The 21,999-nt window shown below is 45.9% G+C and overlaps 2 protein-coding genes across 7 annotated transcripts in view; one reads left to right on the forward strand and one right to left on the reverse strand.

Moving 5' to 3' along the window:
- The first annotated feature begins 3,178 nt into the window (after positions 1–3,178).
- Positions 3,179–7,220, forward strand: Slc25a4 (solute carrier family 25 member 4). The gene is made up of 4 exons (XM_021170175.3): positions 3,179–3,448; positions 4,760–5,246; positions 5,731–5,871; positions 6,768–7,220. Exons 1-4 carry the CDS (start codon positions 3,338–3,340, stop codon positions 6,923–6,925), a joined length of 897 nt encoding a protein of 298 aa, XP_021025834.1. The 5' UTR covers positions 3,179–3,337; the 3' UTR covers positions 6,926–7,220.
- Positions 7,221–18,483: 11,263 nt separating this feature from the next.
- The window catches only part of Cfap97 (cilia and flagella associated protein 97), a 46,036-nt gene continuing 42,520 nt past the window's right edge, over positions 18,484–21,999 (reverse strand). For 5 of the 6 annotated variants that reach the window (XM_021169443.3, XM_085843970.1, XM_021169444.2 and 2 more), the window contains one exon: positions 18,485–21,517. In XM_021169443.3, the coding sequence (XP_021025102.1) occupies positions 21,390–21,517 (128 nt within the window). In that variant the 3' untranslated portion in view covers positions 18,485–21,389. Of the gene's footprint in view, positions 21,518–21,999 lie in introns of all 6 variants that reach the window. The other variant, XM_085843971.1, reaches the window with a different exon arrangement.

The raw sequence follows: 21,999 nt of genomic DNA on the forward strand, positions 1-21,999 counted from the left end.
TTTCTCTAAGGGAGTCTCTCTGGGCAACAAGTCACTCTTAAGAGCAGGTTCAGCGGGAGATGGCCAACAGAGCAGAAACTCAATGGAATCTTTGGAAATCAATGTTAGTTTTCTCTAAGGGAGTCTCCCCAGGGAGCAAATCATTCTTAAGAGTAGGCTCAGCAGGAGATAGCCAACAGAACAGAAGAAACTCAATGGCTTCTTTGGAAGTCAATTAATGCAAGTCTGGGCTGGCTTGCCTGCCTGCTTGCCTTCCTTCCTTCCTTCCTTCCTTCCTTCCTTCCTTCCTTCCTTCCTTCCTTCCTTCCTTCCTTCCTTCCTTCCTCCCTCCCTCTCTCCCTCCCTCCCTCTCCCTCCCCTTCTCCCTTTCTCCTTCTTTCCCTCTCTCCCTCTCTCTCTCCCCTCCTCCCCTCCCCCTTCCCCTCCCCCTCCTCCCCCTCTCTTTCATTTAGATCTTACAGGTCCTTTGCATATAATTCTTCTGTCTCAACCCCAGGACAAAAGGCCGTCTGAGGGGCCTATTTAACACATCAAAGTAGACCTGGCTTCCAGGTTCTCCCAGGATCCTTCAGTCCTCATCTGTTACAGGTTCCTTCTGGTTGGCATACCCTGGCCCCTACCATGAACTTCTCCAGCCCCAGTGCTGGGGCGCCCTTCCCCCAGCTGCCCTTCCCTATATAATCCAACTACTATGGTTACCTGTCCCCTTTCCCTTCTACCCTCCTGGCCTCTTGGTTTAGCTCTCCCCTCTCATCTCTCCTCACACCACTAGCTCAGGGTCTATGCTTTCCTTTTATCCACAATAAACCACCATACCTAGGAGCAGTCAAGTCTTCCTTTTCTATTTCTTTTCATTGGATTACATCATGGTTTCTGGTTTAGTGTTTTTAATGGGATTCCTATGCATGCTGACAAGTGTGTGTCTGCTGCCTTTTCTTTGGCTCTTTTTCTTCTGTTTGTTTGTTCTGCCCTATTCCTACTTGTTTGTTTTTTTCTTATTATTGTATCTTACATTATTCCTTACATGACTGTTTTCTTTTTTAAAAAGATGTATTTATTTATTATATGTATGCGAGTACACTGTTGCTGTCTTCAGACACACCAGAAGAGGGCATTGGATCCCATTAGAGATGGTTGTGAGCCACCATGTGGTTGCTGGGAATTGAACTCTGGACCACTGGAAGAGCAGTCAGTGCTCTTAACCACGGAGCCATCTCTCCAGCCTCCACATGACTGTTCTGTAATAAGAGTCAGAAAGGGTGTGGATTTGGATGGGAGTGGGAGAGAAACTGGGAAAACCAAGGGGAGAGAAACCCATAATCAGAATATACTATATGAAAAAAAACCATATTTTCAATAAAAGAAATAAAAGTTGCAATTTTGCTTTAACCCTTAATAAATGAAAAATAAAAAATAAAAACAAATAGGTAATTAAGTAAAAACAAATAGGCACTTAAGTAGGCAACCTCCAACACAGAACTGAAAGGAAATGGCTTCATTTACTTTCCAATATTAATAGAGCCAAATGGAGTAGACACACAATTATAATTATGACTAATATAGAAATTTTATTGTCCATGGAAATTGCTGTGTGAAACTGTGATGGACACCCTGAACTTCAAGGTCCTTGGAAGTGGCTCAAGGTGCTCCTTGCGTTTCCTTTAGAGGCCACACTTCCTGGTGCACAGTGATTGCTCAGTTGGTGTCTGGTGAAGGAACACAGAGATGCCTTTTATGTTTGCCTATGCGTGTGTCTTCTTTGACCTCCAGTAACATTGTAACGGGTCCCAGTCTTGTTTCTCCCAACTGCAAATAAATACATCACCTATGTGCTCCTGGCATCCCTCCAGTGACCTCTGCTCTAGTAAGTCTTTAGGCTCTGAGCAACGCACAGGTGCAGCTCAGTCAGCACCTAACATGAAATCTGCATAGATCAGCAAACATTTAAAAAGATGAACTGCCTTGTCCGATGTCCAAACGAAGGTTAGCAAATGTGGGAAAAGAACAGAGTGAGGGGCTTGAAGTTAAAAAAAGAAAAGAAAACAACAACAACAACACCCAATAGCACTCATTCTTATGGAAGGGGCAGCAGTATGGAAAATATGCACAGTTATATTTGAACTGCCTTAAATGAGGTGAGGGAAACGAAATCTCACATCCATGTATTTAAAAAAAAAAAAAACTGCAATCACTTTCCCGGGATTAGACAGTGCCTGGGCTCCCCAACCTCAAGCTGTCTGTTATAGAGTCAGACACAGCCAAGGATTCGACCTTCCCAAAAGCCTGAGGACTCTGATCCTTAAGAAGCCGCCAGCCAACTGGAAACATCCTGCACGGAATACGGTTGAGAATCCATTAAGAGCTAAGCACTCATTCAAGCCCTTTTAGAGGTCTGCCCACAAGAGAATCCCAAGAGCTGAGAGAGACTAGGGGCTAATAAAGGAGAGTCTTTTCCTTAGGAGTCCTCGGCCTGTGTGTCGGTGTGACAGGCCGAGTTAACAGAAAAGCCACACATCCACATTCACTGCCAAAAGGAGAATCTACCTAGCGCCCCTGCATTCTGCTTTTTTTTTTCCCTGATGGCGCAGAGTGCCCGGTGCATACATATTTTCTGTTGACTGAATGGTTCAAGGATTGAATGGAGAGAAGTCGGAGACAGGAGCTTGACCGCTACTATGAGGCAATAATGGCATTAAAAAGATGTTAGTATGTATTTGGGAGGAGTATGATTTATTTGCAGAAACGCAGAGCTCTGCAGAGGCCCGAATCCAGGCAGTGAGCTCTAGTTGGAAACGCCCTGACAACGGGGAAGGGGTGGAAGCCCGAAACCTTCTTGGCCAAAAGCACAATGGTGCAGGATCGAGGTCAAAAAGAGCTTCGCTTGAAGCATCAGGGGCCCCCTCTCTGTCCCCAGGTCGTCACCAGGCTAAACCCTCGTGAGCTATAAATACAACGGTCCACATGCAGCAGAGACACGGTGTTCCCTCGGCTCGCTGGGACAGATAGCATGAATTTGCCCTTTAAACGTCCCAAGCTGCAGGCACAGCCCCCAACCCACCCCTAGCTCCCGGAAGCGTCTTCGCCCCCAATGCCCTCTGCAAAGGAGGGGGATGGAGAGGGGCTGTCCAGGGACCAGCCCAGCCAATGCGCGCTGCGCGCTCGCCGGGGTCCCTCCTCCTCTCGCGAGACGCCGAGCCGGGGATATAAGGAGGGCTGCGGTCAGGCGGGCGGTCCCTTCGCGTCTTGCAGGGACGGATTCGGGGTGGCGGTGCCTGGCCGGGCGTAGGCAAGAGCAAACGAGCGGCTCCTTGCAGGCTGTGTGCGCCCGGCTTTAAGCATGGGGGATCAGGCTTTGAGCTTTCTTAAGGACTTCCTGGCAGGTGGCATCGCCGCCGCCGTCTCCAAGACGGCGGTCGCCCCGATCGAGAGGGTCAAACTGCTGCTGCAGGTCAGGACGGCTGGGGGCGCGAGCGGGGCGCGGCAGGGCGCGGGGGGGGGGATGCGGGGCGGGGCGCGCGCCGCAGGGCGCAGGGATGCGGGCGGGGCGCGGGGATGCTGCGGCGCGGGCGCGCGCGGCGCTGCGGAAAAATCTGTGCTAGGCCGCAAGCCCGGGGCCTAGGCGAAGGGGAAGGTGCCCTCTACGCAGATACAGGTCCAGCGTCAGTGGCAGATTCCTGGTGTCGGGTGGCGCCCGCGTTGGGGTGTCTATATATGGAAACCCACCCCGAAGCTGGTCTACCTCGAGCCAGATCCTGTGCCCGGTACAGCAAGCGACATTCCATCCAAGGCCTCTTAGGCGGGCCTCACCCTTTGGCCACATCCTCTGCACCTTCTTATCTGCATCCACCATTGACAATTGAAGCATCAGATTAATCATTGACTGGGGATCGCTCTATGTCGCGTGCGCTGCGCTATAACTTGACATTGATTTCATTCATCTTTCCTATAACCTCTGCAAGATAGGAATCGTCCTTGGCCCGTATTCACAGATGGAGACACTGAGGCAGAAATCCAGATGTAATATTCAGGATAAATTCAGACCGTCTTGGCCATCTTGTCCCCATATAATTTTCTCCCCGGTCATTGAAGGGGTCTGCCATCATCATCTGATCCATTTCAAAGGCAAACGCTGTTCAATGGGGAAGAGCCGTTTGGGCATTTAAACATCAACACAAAATGCTCCAACAGATTGGCCACGGCAGTAGTAAGGCACTAATCACCTGAATTATCTGCTTGAAAATTTTCAGACACCTACTGTTAAGACAACCTTGTCTCAGGGGACATTCGAGTAAAGCAGGGACATTGTCATCTGCTCGCCATGTTAAGAGCCCTTGAGGGAGGGATCTTTATTGCCATTTCCCATAAGCCTGCAGGGAATTTCCCTCAAATGTCCTTATAATGTCGAAAAGTTGGACTGCTTTTTAGCTTAGTCAAGTAACTAACATTTATTGGTATTTTCTTGATAACTGATTTCCTGATACGTTAAAAAACAATTGGAATGTTCTCTTGTCACTTGAAAGGGAAAGATGGGCGAGGAACCCTGGGCATGGTAGTGCACATTTATAATCCCAGCATTTGGGAGGCAACGCAGGAAGATTTTTGAGTTCCAGGCTAGCCTGGGCTATATAGGATGACCCTATCCTTTCAAAACAAAAACAAGAAAAAAAATTGAGGAAATACAAATCCTTTTTTCCCCCTTTGTCTTCCCTTCTCTCTGCCTGTCCTCTGCCACCCCTTCTCCCCCCTTCCCCCCAACTAGGTCCAGCATGCCAGCAAACAGATCAGTGCAGAGAAGCAGTACAAAGGCATCATTGATTGTGTCGTGAGAATCCCCAAGGAGCAGGGCTTTCTCTCTTTCTGGAGGGGTAACCTGGCCAACGTGATCCGGTACTTCCCCACCCAAGCCCTGAACTTCGCCTTCAAAGACAAGTACAAGCAGATCTTCCTGGGAGGCGTGGATCGCCATAAGCAGTTCTGGCGCTACTTTGCTGGTAACCTGGCCTCTGGTGGGGCAGCTGGGGCCACCTCCCTCTGCTTCGTCTACCCGCTGGACTTTGCTAGAACCAGGCTGGCTGCCGACGTGGGCAAGGGATCTTCCCAGCGAGAATTCAATGGGCTGGGTGACTGTCTCACCAAGATCTTCAAGTCGGACGGCCTGAAGGGTCTCTACCAGGGTTTCAGTGTCTCTGTCCAGGGCATCATCATCTACAGAGCTGCCTACTTCGGAGTTTATGACACTGCCAAGGGTGAGAGAGGGGCTTTGGGGTGGAAGGTGTGGGGAGGTATGGAGAGAGGATTCTGTATGATCTACCCTTCCATGATGACCTTTGTGTCTGTTAGTTGCCTACCTCTGAGCTAACCTGAGTTCTAAGGAGGTAATGTGATGTGGTTTGGATAAATTAGTAGGTAAAGGAGCCTCTGTCTCCCGTACTGGTAAATACTGTGGCTTTGAGCTACTCAGGAGGCAGAGCCTCCCTCTAACCCAGCACAGCTGTTAGTCTCTCAGCTGAACTAGAAGCAAGCTCTGTGTCAATAGAGCTGTAGCTTCTGTGGATTAAGGGAAAGCGGCAGCCAACTTTGCTCGGTTGCCTGGTTGCATGTGAGGGGTCTGTGGGGGAGGAGCTGGTTCTTGTGGAAGGGCAGGGTATGCCGTTGGGTCGGTAGCCTTGTCGTCCCTTGACCGGCTTTTGAAGCACCTGATAGCCATTTGCTTCTTGGCTCTGCTCACAGGGATGCTGCCAGACCCCAAGAATGTGCACATTATCGTGAGCTGGATGATTGCCCAGAGTGTGACAGCGGTGGCGGGGCTGGTGTCCTATCCGTTTGACACTGTTCGTCGTAGGATGATGATGCAGTCTGGCCGGAAAGGGGGTAAGCATGAACTCCCCCGAGTGTGAATCTTAGGTGTTACCCCTGGAGAACATACACTCGGGAAGTGCTACGAGGCCTTGTTTTTCTAAGTTGAAGGGCAAAATGTCTCCATGAGGCCTTCAGAAACCAAGACTCTAATTTCTCCTTTAGCTTTTGCTTAAGGGGATTTTGTTCTTTCTTTTTATTAAAGGCGGATTTCTGAGTTCGAGGCCAGCCTGGTCTACAAAGTGAGTGCCAGGACAGCCAGGGCTACACAGAGAAACCCTGTCTCGAAAAACCAAAAAAAAAAAAAAAAAAAAAAAAAAAAAAAGGAATGATCAGAACGTAACAAAATGAGGTTTTTAGAGTTGGCCCTAGGTATTTAGCATTGATAGCCTGGGTGCATAAGCAAGGGCAAAGAAGTAATTAGCACTTAAAACCCCTGCTTCCGATTAGAGCTATTGGGAGTATAAATGAGATGGGATGTTTTAGCTAAATGAGAAATGGCTTGACCATCCTGCTTTGGGAGTTTTAGCTTCATAGGTAAAAGCATGAAGCGGCCATTCTTAAAGTAAAAAAACCAAAAACCAAAACCCACATACACACACACACACCAAATGTGAGGGGATTTTGTATACCCCAACAGCCATGCCTTTTATCCTCCACAATCTTGGGCAGTGAAATCTGAGACCAGGGCTCGTTCACTCATCCATAGGAAGTTTTCCAGAGAGTGTGACAGACACTCCTTCCTCAGCCCGCCTTCCAGTTTTAGCCCCACAGTCTGTAAACTGGCTGATCGCTCCAGTTTTTACATAGCTGATCTTTTTTCATAACCGAGTTCTCGAGTTAAGGGAGCTAGAAGACAGGGTAACTGTTACTCGGGAGGGAAGGAACCCTTACCACGTTTGTCTCCACAGCTGATATTATGTACACGGGGACACTTGACTGCTGGAGGAAGATTGCAAAGGATGAAGGAGCCAACGCTTTCTTCAAAGGTGCTTGGTCCAATGTACTGAGAGGCATGGGTGGTGCTTTTGTATTGGTATTGTATGATGAGATCAAAAAATATGTGTAATACCCAAGTTCACAAGTTCACAGATCCATTGTGTGGTTTAACAGACTATTCTTAAGGAAATAAAAAAGAAAAAGACAGATCTTGGATAAAACCAGACCGTAAGGAATACCTCAGAAAAAAAATGCTTCGTTGAGTATTCATTAAACCACAGAAGTATTTTGTATTTATTTTACATTTAGATTCCCACAGAAAACAGAGGCTAGCTTATCATACTTGTTCAACTGATTAACTGAAGAACTGATGCTGAAAAGTAACTCAGTGTGACTCATTAATAAAGACTACTCAATACACTTTATCTCCCTGCCCTTATTAACTACTAACAGACTGAAAAGCACCAGTGCATGTTTTCTTGCAGGAAACATTTGTCAGCGACTCCGGTGTGCATGCCTGTCCTGACCACATTATAGTTTCTCAAACATAAGCTGGTCATGTACGGTCTGACCACACTTGCTGAAGGCTCACAGGTGGTAACATGCACAGAGCTCCCATAGTTCCCTGACTTACACACAGTCTTTTGGGACTCTGAGCTTTGCTGAGCTTTCGCTGAGGAGTAAGAATGTTGCATGCTTAGGAAGTGCCAGGTTTTGTGGTGGTGTTGTTTCAATTCCTGCACAGAATCCTAATTCCTAGAAATTTCCAAGTGGACAGTATTAACTAAAGAACAGTTGGCTCAGTTTGGGCGGGAATAACAAAGTGTCACACACATACTGGCTGGGTCGTAAACCAGCATGCACATTCCTCATTGTTCTGAAACCTGAGAGTCTGTGAGGATCAGTTCTGGAGAGAGCCATCTGACTTCCAGATGGGTGGGAAGAGAGCAGGAGAGCTCTCCACAGCCCCTCTAGAAGGATACTTATTAATCACAGTGACAGGCTTCACCCTCTGATCTAATTTCTTTCCGAAGACCTGTCTCCTAATACAGCCATCTTGAGGATTAGGGGTTGGATTCCAGGGATGGAGGGTGGGGGAGTCACATCCAACAGTGAGTTTATCATGTCAGTTATCAAGTTAGTATTTAGTGCTAGGGAGGCACTGAAAGTGACCCTGCTCTGAAGCTTAAGTGGGGGAGAGGTTGAAATAGAATTGCTACATAGTTTGATACTATATACCTAGATTGGGAATAAAGACAAGTGTGTGTGAGATGGGCAGGGAGTATTCCGGAAAACATTGAAAGAAAGTAACTATCTAGGTATACAAAGTATCTGCTTGTACGTCGCTTCTGGGTCAGCTTAAGAACTAGGAGAAAAGCCTATCTGGACTTGACTCTTGATTAGTGACCAAGAGAAAAATAGGAATTTAAAGGGTGGGACATGCGGGGAAATGCCTCAGGGCTAAAAGCACTTCTTAGTTGTCGGGGGCCCACGTGGAAGCTCACAGCTGTGTGTAACCCCAGTTCCAGGGATCTCTCATGCTCTTCTCATCTCCTTCAGTCCTAGGCACACAATGGTGCACAGACACACGTGCAGGCAACACACTCAAATAAAATACAGGGTTTTATTATTTCAGGTGGAAAACAAGTGCCTCTCGACTGGGCACAACTTGGAAAGCAGGCAATTGTCTGCTTCTCTATATTTCCTGATAGAGAGGTTGGGGTTGTGATATCCAGGCCTTTCCAATTAACTCCTTCCTGTGGGTAAAACACTGGCTGCCTTGTTTTGGCCAGATCAAATCAAGGTTGTGTGTGTGTGTGTGTTTTCCATTTCCAGAGTTACTAGGCCTCTAAATTGATGGAGAAGATTGTAAGACCTGTCAATCCAGTCTCCCACGGACGAGGAGCAAATACTGCTGCCAGAGCCCTTCCAGATGCATTGCTTTCCAATCTAGAAGAGTAAATGATGCAAACACAGGCTAATAGGAAAAATACTTTGTTTTTGTATTGCATACCAGAGACTAGGGCTGCCTCTTACAATATTTCCAAACCTCAAGGTTTAGTCCCACAGGCCATGAAATGTAGTTGGGAGCTGACTGCGGTGAACTAAGGGGAGGGGTCATTAGAGGCTAACAGAGAGCCAGGTTGTTTTCTAGCCTGCCCTCCCTTGCATTCAGTGGGGAGGAGAGTGAGGAGCTGGTTGCACATCGAGCAGCGAGGGCGCGTACACACACACACACACTCTCTCTCTCTCTCTCTCTCTCTCTCTCTCTCTCTCTCTCTCTCTCTCTCTCTCTCTCGGTCTGTGCATGACCCAGTTACAGGCATTCTCCTGCCTGCTGTATGTAGTTAAACTCAGTGAGTGCCCTTTGCTTCAAGAGTCCTGCTGGGCTGCTGCTTCTCTAGCTATTCACCCAACAGGAATTCCTAGAATGAGATGAGTGACAGAAGGTTGTGCAAGCAGGCAGGAAGGGGAGGGTGGGGCAGGAAGGATTTCCCTTGGGTTCTACTACTGTATCATCATGGTACAAAGGTCTCAAACCTGAAGGTCTGAGAAAGGGGGTCACATAAAGGTGAAAACCTAGAATTCCCTGCCAGACTAAGACCCCACCTCTGGGAGTCTCTTTCTCCCTAAGCCATGACTATAGACACATCTTTTTATCCACCTTTGATTCTGCCTGCCTGCCATACCTAAAGACCAGAGTTTAACCCCTGGGACTCACAAGGTAGTAAGACACTGACTCTTCCACGTTGTCCTTGGACCTCAGTATATGTGCTCTGTGGCACATGCAGGCCATTCCCTCCCCCCACAGTAAATGGAAAAAATAATTAAACCATAGAGATGGCCCACAACCTCAAGAGTTTCCATTGTGGATTCAAAACAGGGAAGCTGGCATTGAAAACGTGGCTCAATGGTTAAGAGTACTGGCTGCTCTTTGAGGCCCCTACTCAAGTGTGAGGCAATTCATAAGCACCTGTAGCTCCAGCTACAGGGGACCCACACTGGACCCCTGCTCCCCCTGCATGCATGCAGCACATATACTCACCTACACGCAAGCACACAGAAATAGAAAAGACATGCCAGCATCAATCATCAGAAACAAAAGCAAGAGAAGACGGAAGTAATCAATGTGTCATCAAAGAGGCATATTAGTTAAAACTGATGCCAAATGCAGCAGGTCAAACATAACTGGAAGGCTTTGGCGTCTGTGCTGGCTGGTTTTTTTTTTTTTTTCTCTCGAGACAGGGTTTCTCTGTGTAGCCCTGGCTGTCCTGGAACTCACTTTGTAGACCAGGCTGGCCTCGAACTCAGAAATCCACCTGCCTCTGCCTCCTGAGTGCTGGGATTAAAGGCATGCGCCACCATGCCTGGTGTGCTGGATGGGTTTTATGTCAACTTGACCCACTAAAGTCATCAGAAAGGATGAAGCCTCAATTAAGAAAATACTACCACCTTCAGATCCTGGTTTAGTCAGTCAGCATCTCCTAGGCCAGTGGTTCTCAACCTTCCTAATGCTGCAAGCGTTTTAACACAGTTCCTCATGCTGTGGTGACCCCCTAACCATAAAGTTATTTCATCGCTACTTTCTAACTAATTTTGCTAGTTATAAATTGTAACGTGAGTATCTGATATGTGATATGATACATGATTCCGGTGGGGGTTGTGACCCACATGTTGAGAGCCACTGCTGTGGGTTTTGTTTTGTTTTTGTTTTTCCTTAGTGATTGATGGGGGAGGGCCTAGCCTATTATGGGTGGGACCATCCCTGAGCTGGTGGTCCTGGGTTCTAAAAGAAATCAGGTTGAACAAGCTACGAGGAGCAAGCGAGCATGCAGTACTAATTCTCCGCATCACGTCCTGCCTCGAGGTTCCTGTCATGTTTTGTTTCTGTCCTGACTTCCATTCATGATGAAGTATGATGTGAAAGGGCAAGGTGAATAAACCCTTTCCTCCCCAGGTTGCTTTAGTCATGGTGTTTCCTCACAGGAACAATAACCGTAAGACAGCATAGGACACAGACTTATCACAGTCTGGCAGTAAGGAGGCAAGCAAGCAAGCAGGTGTGGGTATTTTGAATGAAAAAGGTGTCCATAGACACGTGTATCTGGATGCTTGGTCCCTAGTTGTGAAACGGCAATATAAACCCCATTTGCTTCCATGTAAGGACCCCATTTGTCACTATTTTAAGGGCCAGGCCCGATTTCAAAAAAGGCCATAAGACACCAGAGTTAGAAATAGACCATAAGTCTCAGAAACTAAGTCATAAGATACCAGCTCTAAGAACAGACCCTAAAACAAGATCATAAAACTCCCTCCCCAAGAACAGCCTAGAGATAACCACAAAAATGGAGAAATATCTCAAAATGGGCCACCTACACTGGACAGACCTATTTCATTACATGGTTAAACGTTCATGATATAAAAATGCAGACCACTGACCACCTGTGACCCCCTAACACCCACCAGTAAAATTTTAGATTACCTAATCCTTCCAGAGAGTTCCCATGATTCCCTATAAAAAGGCCAGCGTGCCTTTGTCTGGGGGTCTTCAGTTTAGAGCATGGTTGACCTGCACATGCTGGTTGTGGCTACAGAATAAACATTCTTTGTTTTTACATACTATCTGAGTATGGGGTCTTCCTTTAGCAATTTTGGACCCTTACACTTGTGCATGGGCTGGGAAATGCTGGGGTCCCCCTTGACTCAATAGTAGAGTGTTTTTTGGAGAACAATCCACTCTCAGCAGGTGAGTTGGGGTGCACCTCAGTGTGCTGTGTGTGTCTTGTCTTTGTTGTGTTCTGTCTGAGTAGTCTTCCGTCTTGTTCAATGTGGGGTGATTTCTTTTATCTGCACAACCTAGAGGCCAAACAGAGGTAGTGCAAGTGGACTTGCAGGTCCCTCCTGGCTGGGGGTGGGGGGAGAGTGGGGGAGGGTTGGAGGATGCTTCCCAGTTCCTGCTCAGTTAACAGAGAGCTCCATTCTGACCCAGGTTCTGGTGGACACTAACAGGCTTTTCTTCCCAGCCGGTGGAGCCCGCCACCGCCTTTGGATTCCTTACAGTTGGCTTCAGAGAACACCAGTGTGACGACACAGGCTTTGGTGGAGACTGGCAGGATCCTCCTGATTGTCAGAGCCCATTTTTTGGAGTAGGCTGCCATCGGCTTCCTTTTGGTTTCTTTCCTGGACCCCTGTAAGCTTGTTTTCATGTTTCTGTGTTTGTGTTTTATTTGTTCATTTTTATTTCCTTGAGAGCTAACACAGAGCAGATGACCAGCTTCACCCCTCTGGGCCTATTCTAGTCACATATCAAGGACTTCATAGGCCTGGCAGGAAGTTGGGCCTAACTGTACAGTCGGGGAACTGACTGGTTGTTTTTTTACAGGAATAACACTTTCTACTTTCCTACTATCTACTTGGTATTGTGTATGGAAGTCCTGGGCACCCTGACCGGGTTCCATACATCACTGTCTGACAGCATCTGATGGAGAGACCCTCTAAGGCCTTTCCTACCACCTACCCCATTGATCTTACAGGTCAAAGAGATGGAGCCAACCAAAATATTGTAAGCCAACAGTCCTAGCTTCCTCGGCTCTGGAGGAAAACTCCTTCCTGTCCCCTTATCACCCTATTCCTGTACACACTCATTCCTTGCAAATGGCAGATGATTACGGCCCTGAGGAAGTAAGAGGGAACATAGCTAGCCCTCCCTAAACACAAGCCCACACAGCAAGGCAGACAGATTCTACCACACAGGCCACACACATCCCCCTTTCCACTAATGATCTATACATGTAGAAGATGCAAAGTCCCAAGTATTCCAAGAAACCCTCTGCCCTCACAGACATACTGGACTTTATAATGGCTATTCACAAGACCACTTAGGATGACTGCCAACAGCCCTTACAGGTGGCAGCTCGGAAACTGGTTCTGGGTGCTAATGGCCAGCTCACCACTTCACAAGCCAACACTGACATGGTGGCTTTTCCCTTGGTCTGTCCTGACCGAGATCCCAACAATCCTATTGGTGAGGAGAGGCTAAAAGTCTGTCAACAGCTTCTTAAGAAAGGTCTCTGAAAGACTACTAGGGGCCCATCAATCTGTCTAAAATAAGACAAGTTATACAATGTAAGGAGTAGAGTCATTTCTTAAGAGGTTACTAGAAGCCTACCACACCCATACACCTTAGACCTAGAGACGAGAGAAAAATCAATCGTCTGTAAACCTGACATTCCCTGAAAACTCCAATGGCTAAAAAGATTTAAAGAGAAACACATGGCTGAGCTCCCGACTAGAGCCTGTTTAACAACAGGGAGGTTCCAGAAGATAGACAGACTAGAGGACTTCTCAAGGTACTACTGACAGCACTAGAAGAGACCTGTGGCCTATCTTAACAATTAGACCTTGCCACGCAAAAATGGCCAGCTTGCCTGAGTATTGTGGTAGCCACTGCTTTCCTGGTCAAGGACACAGATAAAATCACCATGGCACAAGAACTCATTATAACCACCCATCATGCCATTGAGGAAGTTCTCAAAAAAACCCAGACCACTAGAGAGCTCATGCCGGGTTGGTACATTGTCAGTCCCTGCTCCTAAACTCATCCCATATTAAATACCACCACGCCTCCACCTTAAACCTGACTACGCTGCTCCCGAACCTGGACCTGGACATTATGAATAACTCCTCGATAGTGATGAGTCACATCCAGAACCTGAGGCCAGACCTGACAGACACCCCCCCTGGCAAGATTCGGAAATGATCTTACTTTATGGAAGAAACCAGGTATAAAGGTGAGAAGGTGGCGGTTCCTGACTCTATATAGTATGTGCCTCAGCCCTACCTCCTGGGACTTCTGCTCAAAAAGCTAAATTATTTGCCTTGACTCAGGCCCTAAAAGTGACAAAGGACGAAATTGCCTACATCTACACAGGCAGCTGATACCTCTAAATATGAAGAAGAGGGACTGCTCACAACAGAGAAAAAGACTCAAAAATAAAGACAGATTTTGGATCTATTAGAGACACTATGGCTCTCCCTCAGGATGGTCATCATCCACTGCCCAACAATAAATGCTCTAGTTAAACTCATATGGAAATGAATTTCTACGGTCCAGTTGATGACACTTAAGCAACAATATCAGCCTATAGAGACATCTCAAGGATTTGAGGTGGGCCTTTCTCAAGGGGAGAATGAAAGGGCAACATAAGCCCCGTTTGTCTCCCTTTTAATGATCAGGCTTGATTTTTAAAAAGGCCGTAAGATACCAGCTTCAGAAATAGAAACTAAGTTGTAAGACACTAGCTCTAAGAAAAGACCATAAAATCCAGAACAAGATCACAAAACCCCCTCCCAAAGAACAACCTAGAGATAACAAAATTTGGAGAAATACCTTATCTCAAAATGAGCCACCTACACTGACTGGACAGACCTATCTCATCATATGGTTAATTCATATTCATACATAAGAATGCAGACCACTGACCACCTGTGACCTCCTAACACCCACCAGTAAAATTTTAGATTATTAATTCTTCCAGAGAGTTCCCATGATTCCCTATAAAAAGACCAGCATGCCTTTGTCTGGGGTTACCACTTTAGAGAATGGTTGGGCACCCCCCCCCCCGCCAGACACACATATTGGTTATTCGAATAAACGCTCTTTGTTTTTGCATACCATCTGTCTTAGTTAGGGTTTTACTGCTGTGAACAGACACCATGACCATGGTAACTCTTATAAAGGACAACATTTAATTGGGGCTGGCTTACAGAGTCAGAGGTTCAGTCCATTATCATCAAGGAAGAAACATGCAGCATCCAGGCAGGCATGGTGCAGGAAGAGCTGAGAGTTCTACATCTTCATCTGGAGGCTGCTAGTAGAATACTGGCCTCAAGGCAGCTACGGTGAGGGACCACCACACCCACAGTGACACACCTACTTCAACAGGGCCACACCTTCTAATAGTGCCACTCCCTGGGGCAAGCATATACAAACCATCACACTATCTGAGTCTGGGTTCTTCCTTTGGTGGTTTTCGGACCCTTACAGTTGGTAGAACTGTTTCAGGAAGGAAAAGAAGATGTGGCCTTGTTGGAGGAGGTGTGTCACTCAGGGTGGTCTTGGGGGTTCAAAAACCAATGCCAGACTTGGTCCCACTCTCTCTGCCTCCAACTTGTGGATAAGATATAAACTCTTAGCATGCCAATGCCATGCCTGCCTACTGCCATGCTTTCTGTCATGATTATCATGGACTACCTCTCTGAAACTGTAAGGAAAACACCAAATTAAATTTCTCTTATAATTTGCCTTGGTCATGGTGTCTCCTCACAGCAATGGAACAGCGACTAGGACACCAGGTATTCTAGTTTCCTGTCTCTCACTGATAAAATACTTGGGACTAAAGCAACTATGGGCAGAAAGGGTTTATAGTCTTAACACTGAGGGAAGTCAAGTTAGGAACACAAGGGAAGAAATTGAAAGTAGCCTTGTTTGCTGTTACACACAGCATTACCTCTGTCTAGGGAAGTCACAGCTGTGGCTGGCCCATGCTTAGCTTTTTTTCCGTAGCCCAGGTACCCCCTGTCCTAGGAATGGTGCCACTCACAGTGGGCTGACCACTCCTACATCAACTGACAAGACAATCTTCCACAGCCATGCCCTCAGGCCAGTGTGGCCTAATTCTCCAATGGATTTAGGCTATGTCGAGTTGACAGTTAAGCCCACCCAGAACATCACAAATCTTAGGGAGTTGTGGGGAGAAGAGGTAGGGGATACTTGTCCCACACCCTGCCCCAGCACCGCAACTGGACAAGGCACTACATGGACACTTGGCACAAAGACAAACCGCACCTGACTCCTGTAGAGGAGGATGTAAGACATTGGCTCCTCATCACAGGGACGATTCCTGATATAAAGAAGTTGGAAAGAGTTGACTTAGGCTTTCTTAGGGATCAGTCCCCCATCGTGGAGATTTGGTGAAGCCAAATAATTGGAATCAGGAATGAGTATTGGAAGGTGTTGGGAAAGACAAGGCTGATAGGATACGAAACCAGGCCCTACCTGCTACCTTTCACCAGCTCCCAATGCTGCTGTCCTCTTAAGGAGTCTATCAAGGAACCAATATCCATTCAGAGCCCTTATGATCTGTCTCCAGAAACACCAGCATAGACATAAAAAAAAAATGCACTTTTCTAATCTGGATGCTTCTGGAGCCAACCAAGTTTAAGACTATTCCAAGAGAAGACAATTGAAATCTGGGGTGACAACTTACAGAATGCATTAAGTCCCCAAGTACAGGAGTAGTGAAAACAAAAACCAAGCGACTCACAGCTGAGGACACATGTCAGGCGGTACAGGCAGGCAACCCAGGGGTGCTTAATCACTTTGGGGCTTCAGGAAAGGCAATGCTGGCACCAGGCAAGACAACCGGAAGAGCATCACAGATGGAAGGGACCAATCGTGTGCAGAGTCAAACCAGCCTCAGCAGACTAGGAGAACACAGGAGGGCAGCTAGCGCACCAGACACATGGTGGGAAACCCTGCTATTATGGCCACAGTCTGTCTACCATGCCTGGACAGCTTCCTGAGCTTGGCACAAAATGGAGGACTTGCTTCTTCAGCATGCTTTCCTCCTCTGTCAGTCAGACCTTATCTGGGAGCCCAACTCCCTCACCCTCTACCTGAGGAATGCGACCTAGTCATTGGAGAAATCACAGGCTCAACTTCCTTTCTCCTGATAAAAACCTGCACAGCAAGCCCCTGGAAAACGTGCAAATGATGCATTCCCAGTACCTTAAGCCCCAGCCAATATATATTCACCCTCCAAAGTTTATAGATATATCGTCCTCGCTCCCTGCTCCTTCCCCCCCCAGAATAAAATATACATGCCCAAGCTGTTTCATCTAATATCGTCCAAGAGAGCTGTTTCACTGAATACCGTCTAAAGAGCTGGAATGCTGATTCTAGGAGAAGGCTTCCTCTCCACTAGCGCTCACAGCTGGACAGGCATCATGCTGACCAACCCGTTCTGGGCTTCTTCATCCTTTTCCATTCTTCGGTGTGTAGCGGCACTTGGAGACCCCGAGAGCAAGTGGAACATGTGGAACCACAGGTACAGGCAACATTCCCCACCTCAAGTGAGGAAAAGCTAACTCACATTCAAAGACAGACTAGTAAAGGCAGGGAGGGGCACAGGTGGGGGCGGGGCTACTCAACTGTACCCATCATTACTCTGATTTTATCATTTGATTACTAACACTGCTCAACCCTGAATACAATCAAGTGTGAAGCCTGCCTCATCACATTACTTTGTGGGAGGTGCTTCTGGGCCTCTTACCATGCACAGGCATTTATTTGTCAGCAAGTAACGGCAGAGGCTGGAGGCATAAATGACTCAGCTTGACAGAAGGCTGGGGGCCATGAGATACTTTGTGTCCAGGAAGTAGTTATGCAAAACAGCTGCTGGAGCCAGTAAGATGACTTGATGGTAGAAAGCAATCGCCTGCCACTCAGGTGGGACAACATTGAGTTTCATCTCCAGAACCCACATCAAGGTGGAGGAGAGAACGGATTCTACAAATTGTCCTCTAACTACCATACATATACCACAGGGTGCAAGAGCAAGCAAAAGTAATAGTTTAAAAAAAAAAAAGACATTAGTGTGACTCTCTGTGCTTTCTGAACAATTTCTATTTCATACAATAATGTCAATTTTTTCTTTTTTTCTCTAGGACAGATGTTTAAGTAGTAATTGAGAGTTCTGTTGGTTTAGTAAGGTGGTGATCTGTAGGGTCTCTGCCAGTAGCCTTGACTTCACCATCACTGGGTACTTAGCAAGGGTTCCAGTACCAGGCTTTGTTTCCCCAGTTAGAGAGTTGGTGGTTACTGCTAATGTATACATGCCACTGCTGCACTCTTAGGGTTACTGTGCCATGCTGGTCCTTGTCATGGATTCGTAGCTAGCTAGGACTGCTGGTTGGGCACTTCCTTTGGAAGCCTGAATGATACCTTCTGGTACTATGAAAGCCAGTCCTCAGGACGGAGGCATCCAGGTTAGCTCCAGCTCAGGAGCCTCTGGACCTGGTGTTCCATCAATGATTGAACATGTTTAACAACTGGTCTGAAGCACATTGTGTTTTCAGCAATAAATACTTACCTTTCACCTTTAGGGGAGAACTTGAAAACCATCTCTGTATCTGAAAATCAAAACTAGCTGACATACTACAAAAGCCCATTTGTGCTATGCACCCTTCAGGTGGCTTCAGCTGTTTTGTTTGAGATATGGCCCATCATCATACAGCACTGGGTAGCCTAGGACTCACAGTGTACTTGAGGATAACCTTCAACTTCTTGACCTTCCTGCCTACTGAGCTTATGGGCTGGGAAGGTCAATTACTACCTTCAGCCCAATGGCACCATCAAACCCTCTCTAAAGATAAAACAACCCAGCAAAAACAACACTCATCCAAGCTCGAAAGCAATGTCCATTGTGCTATAGCATGGTAACAATTTCACAAGATGAATCAAGTCATGTGATTCAAAGAAAGCTGACCAGGAGTGCCATTCTAAACAAACTTTCCCAAAGAAGTGTCACATTTTCAAAACTACAACTCACTGCTAACTTCATTCTAACTAATAGTTTTGTAGGGTACATAGAATTTTTTATTCTAATTCTAAATATATGAACAAAACAGAATCAAAACTTGGTTCTCTTTAAATCTTTTATTTCTTCAGTAGGCCAAGCTAGTTCTTCATGCCTAAAATATGACAAACTAGGACATTTTTTAAAAAGATGGTTTAAAAGCTTCTTGCTAATTTTTATTCATGAAAATAAGCAACTCGGCCATTAGCAGTGAGCTCATTCGCTGTGATGTGTACAGACATTTACACACTAAGACTTTGGCATTATGACGATACAGGCTTTGCGTTGCTAACCAGGGCAAAGGTGCGTCTTCAGCTTTACTGTAATCTTAATACTTTGGAGTTGCTGCATTGGATCTGCAGGTGAGAAGCAGAACCTATCACAATCACCTTTCAAAACCGCGTAGCCCGTTTTTGATACTTGGGTTGAGCACAGCTGCATGCTGTTGCTTTACAAGCAAAGCACAGCATTACTGGAATAGCTGTGAGAGTGGGTTTGGATGGAGACTGAAAGAGGAGGGGAGGGTGAGGTAGTAGCTACTCCTTAAGAAGTCATTTTAATAGTCTGAAATCTTTCACAAAAACTTACTAGGAAAGGAGGTAACATTCAATAGAGATGAAAACGGTCCTCAGATCTGTCTGCGAGTCAGCAGACCTGCCCGCTGTCTAGCTACAGATGCGGATCTTCCCAGTATGTGTGCTCAGGATCAGCCAGCCAACCATGCAACAGTGCTAACCCTACAGATTTGTGTTGGTGAGGCTGAAGAGATTAATGTACTCATGACTGCTCCACTGCAAATGCCTCCAAATCCTACCTTACAGTACCTTGACTTACATCTGTGAGTGCTAAGTTTGTAATTGCTACCCATCTCTACAGTCGCCATAGACGCACCTATAACATCACATGCTAAGTGGTCTTCAAAAGATGCTTGTCCTTTCCTTGAAGTTGAGTCCTTTATCAGGAACACTCAGATAAGCTCCTTCCAAATAGTACAAACTAAGACGTAAGTTAGCATTCAAAATCAAATTCTAGCTTTAGCTATGAAACCTGGAGAAACCAAATAAAATGTATTCCTAGGCTAATGCCACTGTGAACGTAAAAGGTTTTATATATACACATTTATTTCCGCCACAAAAATCTGCTTTCAAGTGATTAATTCACTACTGGGTAAATGCCAAAATGCTGCATTTTAAATTTAAGTTGTTACAAAAACAGTAAAAGTGCAGTGTTAAAAACTAAGACAAAATAAGCCCTTTGTTTGTACAGCTAAGAGGCATAAAAAGCATGGATGAACCTTGTTCACGAGAACAGAGACAAGCTGCTGAAGAACGTTGCAGCCCTCCAAAAGCAGCGGGAAACCGGCAGTCAGGTGTGTTCCGACCCATTGTGTGTGTGTGTGTGTCTATGTTTGTGTGTGTGTGTTTGTGCATGTGTGGTCTGTGTGTGTGCTATATGTGCTCAGCATTGTTTTGGCCTCAGCATTTTCTCCCTTCGCTGCTCTATCTGCAACACTATCTATTAAAGGAAGACCAGCAATGTATGCCCTGGTGTTCGTTTGCTAAGTGCAGTCTGCCTCTCTGCTAAGGAAGATGGAGCAGATGTGGCACACATGTCACAGTGCTGGAGCACCGACACCAGACAGATCTCTCTGTAGCTAGGGAAAACTCATATTTTAAGAAAAATGTGTCATTGAATATGAAACTTACATATATCTACTAAAGACATGCTGACAAGACCAGCAATGAAAAGGTTATGACTATGAAATATCACACACTTTGCTCTATAAAAGAACAGCCTCTAGGTTGACAGGAAACTATTCTACTTTTCATAGTCAACTGTTTCACACCTATGTGTCACTAGCAATTCCATGAGGATAAGCAGACCTTCAAATGTGAGAATGGTAAGAATGGTGCTTCTAGGATTCAGCCAAACTAAAGCAAGGGAATTCCCTAGCATCGAGGCAATAGCTTTAATCAATGTGTGATTACTTACTTTCTTGTTTCTATTTGGTTTCTCTAGAGCATTCTTCCTTACTCTAAGCCTTCTATTACTACAATAAATATACAACGACAGCACACACAGTGACTAACAGTGTCATTTCCAACACAACTCTAGGCATGCGCTTCTGGTTCTTCAAGCTGGGAGTGTTGCTCACTGATCCAACAAATACTTGCTTTTGTTTATTATGCAAGTGATCTGGATACAAACCAGTCACAACTCACAAGACATGAGGCTGTTCAAGCCTACCTCTTGCCTCAGAAACCTTCAGAGTATTTTAGCAGACTGCATAAAACAACGAGACAGAAGCTTCTGAAGTGAACCCTACTATTCACAGTGTGAGGGGTGGATGGATAGTCAGACTCTTCAGAAGTGTCCTTGGTGAATCAAGAATTGCACCAGGACAAGCTCCTCACCTCCTCATCAAATCTAAGTCAGCTTCTCCATGGAAACAAATGTCAAAGCGTTTTCATAAGGAGTCTAACACTCACATAAGCAAGTGACGACTCGAGTTACAGACAACGTAAAGCAGACAGAAGCATAGGTGCTTAGGTTTACAAGGTAAGCTCCTTGTTTAGCGCTTACAATAACTGAAAATCACATAGATTAAGAACTATATAGTGAGTGTCTTGGCTTCAACACAGATTGTCACCACTGCTGCTTTGTCAGCACAACTGAGTTTCTATATTGAAGAAATAGTCACGTGTAACAAACCCCTTCTCTATTAAACAGACATACAGCTCCTATAAATACGCCAGCCACCGCATCAAACAATGATTTTACAGCAAGGTGTCTTTTGATAACAATTTGCACTGAACAACAATAAATTATACTCATTGTTGTATAAATTGTTGAAAAAAAGTATTACAGATGTTTGCAAATAGTTATAGTAGTACAGAAAAATACATTGTTAAAATAGGACGAACAGATGAACAATGTATATCATAAAAAAAGGTTTTACAACCAAGCAGTACGAACATTCGGGGGTTTCGGTCTTAGCAAAAAGCCACTGGATGTGTCCAACACTGATCGGTCCGTCTTACAGCTGAGAGCACTGGTCGCACTGGATGTCCTGGAAGCTCCCCCTAAGCACAGCACACACAGATACAACGTGGTCAGATATCTGAATCAAGTGCACAGGTCCTCAGCTGATAAAGTTCATTGCCTAATTCTAAGTCCAGCCTGGTTTTCCTTCCTCATGGCAGATGGGTCTAGTACTCTAATGAAATGATTCTCAATAGACCTGTGCTTTAAAAATCCCCTGTGGAGCTAAAGCCACTAAAGTGAGTCAAGGAAAACGTCTGGCATAAATGCCAGAACAAGACTCTATCTTAAGTCACTATAAATACCACATTTTAAAATGAGTAAGTGAGATGGCCAGTCAATAACTAAGTCACACGTCGATGATAAATTACAGCCCTACTAGAGCGTCCAATTTTCTTTAGTGAATGGCTTACAGTTTTAAGAAAAAGAGTATAGTTTAGAATCCATCAGCTTCTGTGACTGACGTTCTGTATGTTGTGTACCCTGACATTAAATTCCTACATCTCTAGGGTAGAGAAGTGGC

The sequence above is a fragment of the Mus caroli genome, unplaced genomic scaffold (genome assembly GCF_978045245.1).
Source record: "Mus caroli unplaced genomic scaffold, Mus_caroli_1 scaffold_10, whole genome shotgun sequence".
Classification (NCBI taxonomy): Eukaryota; Metazoa; Chordata; class Mammalia; order Rodentia; family Muridae; genus Mus; species Mus caroli.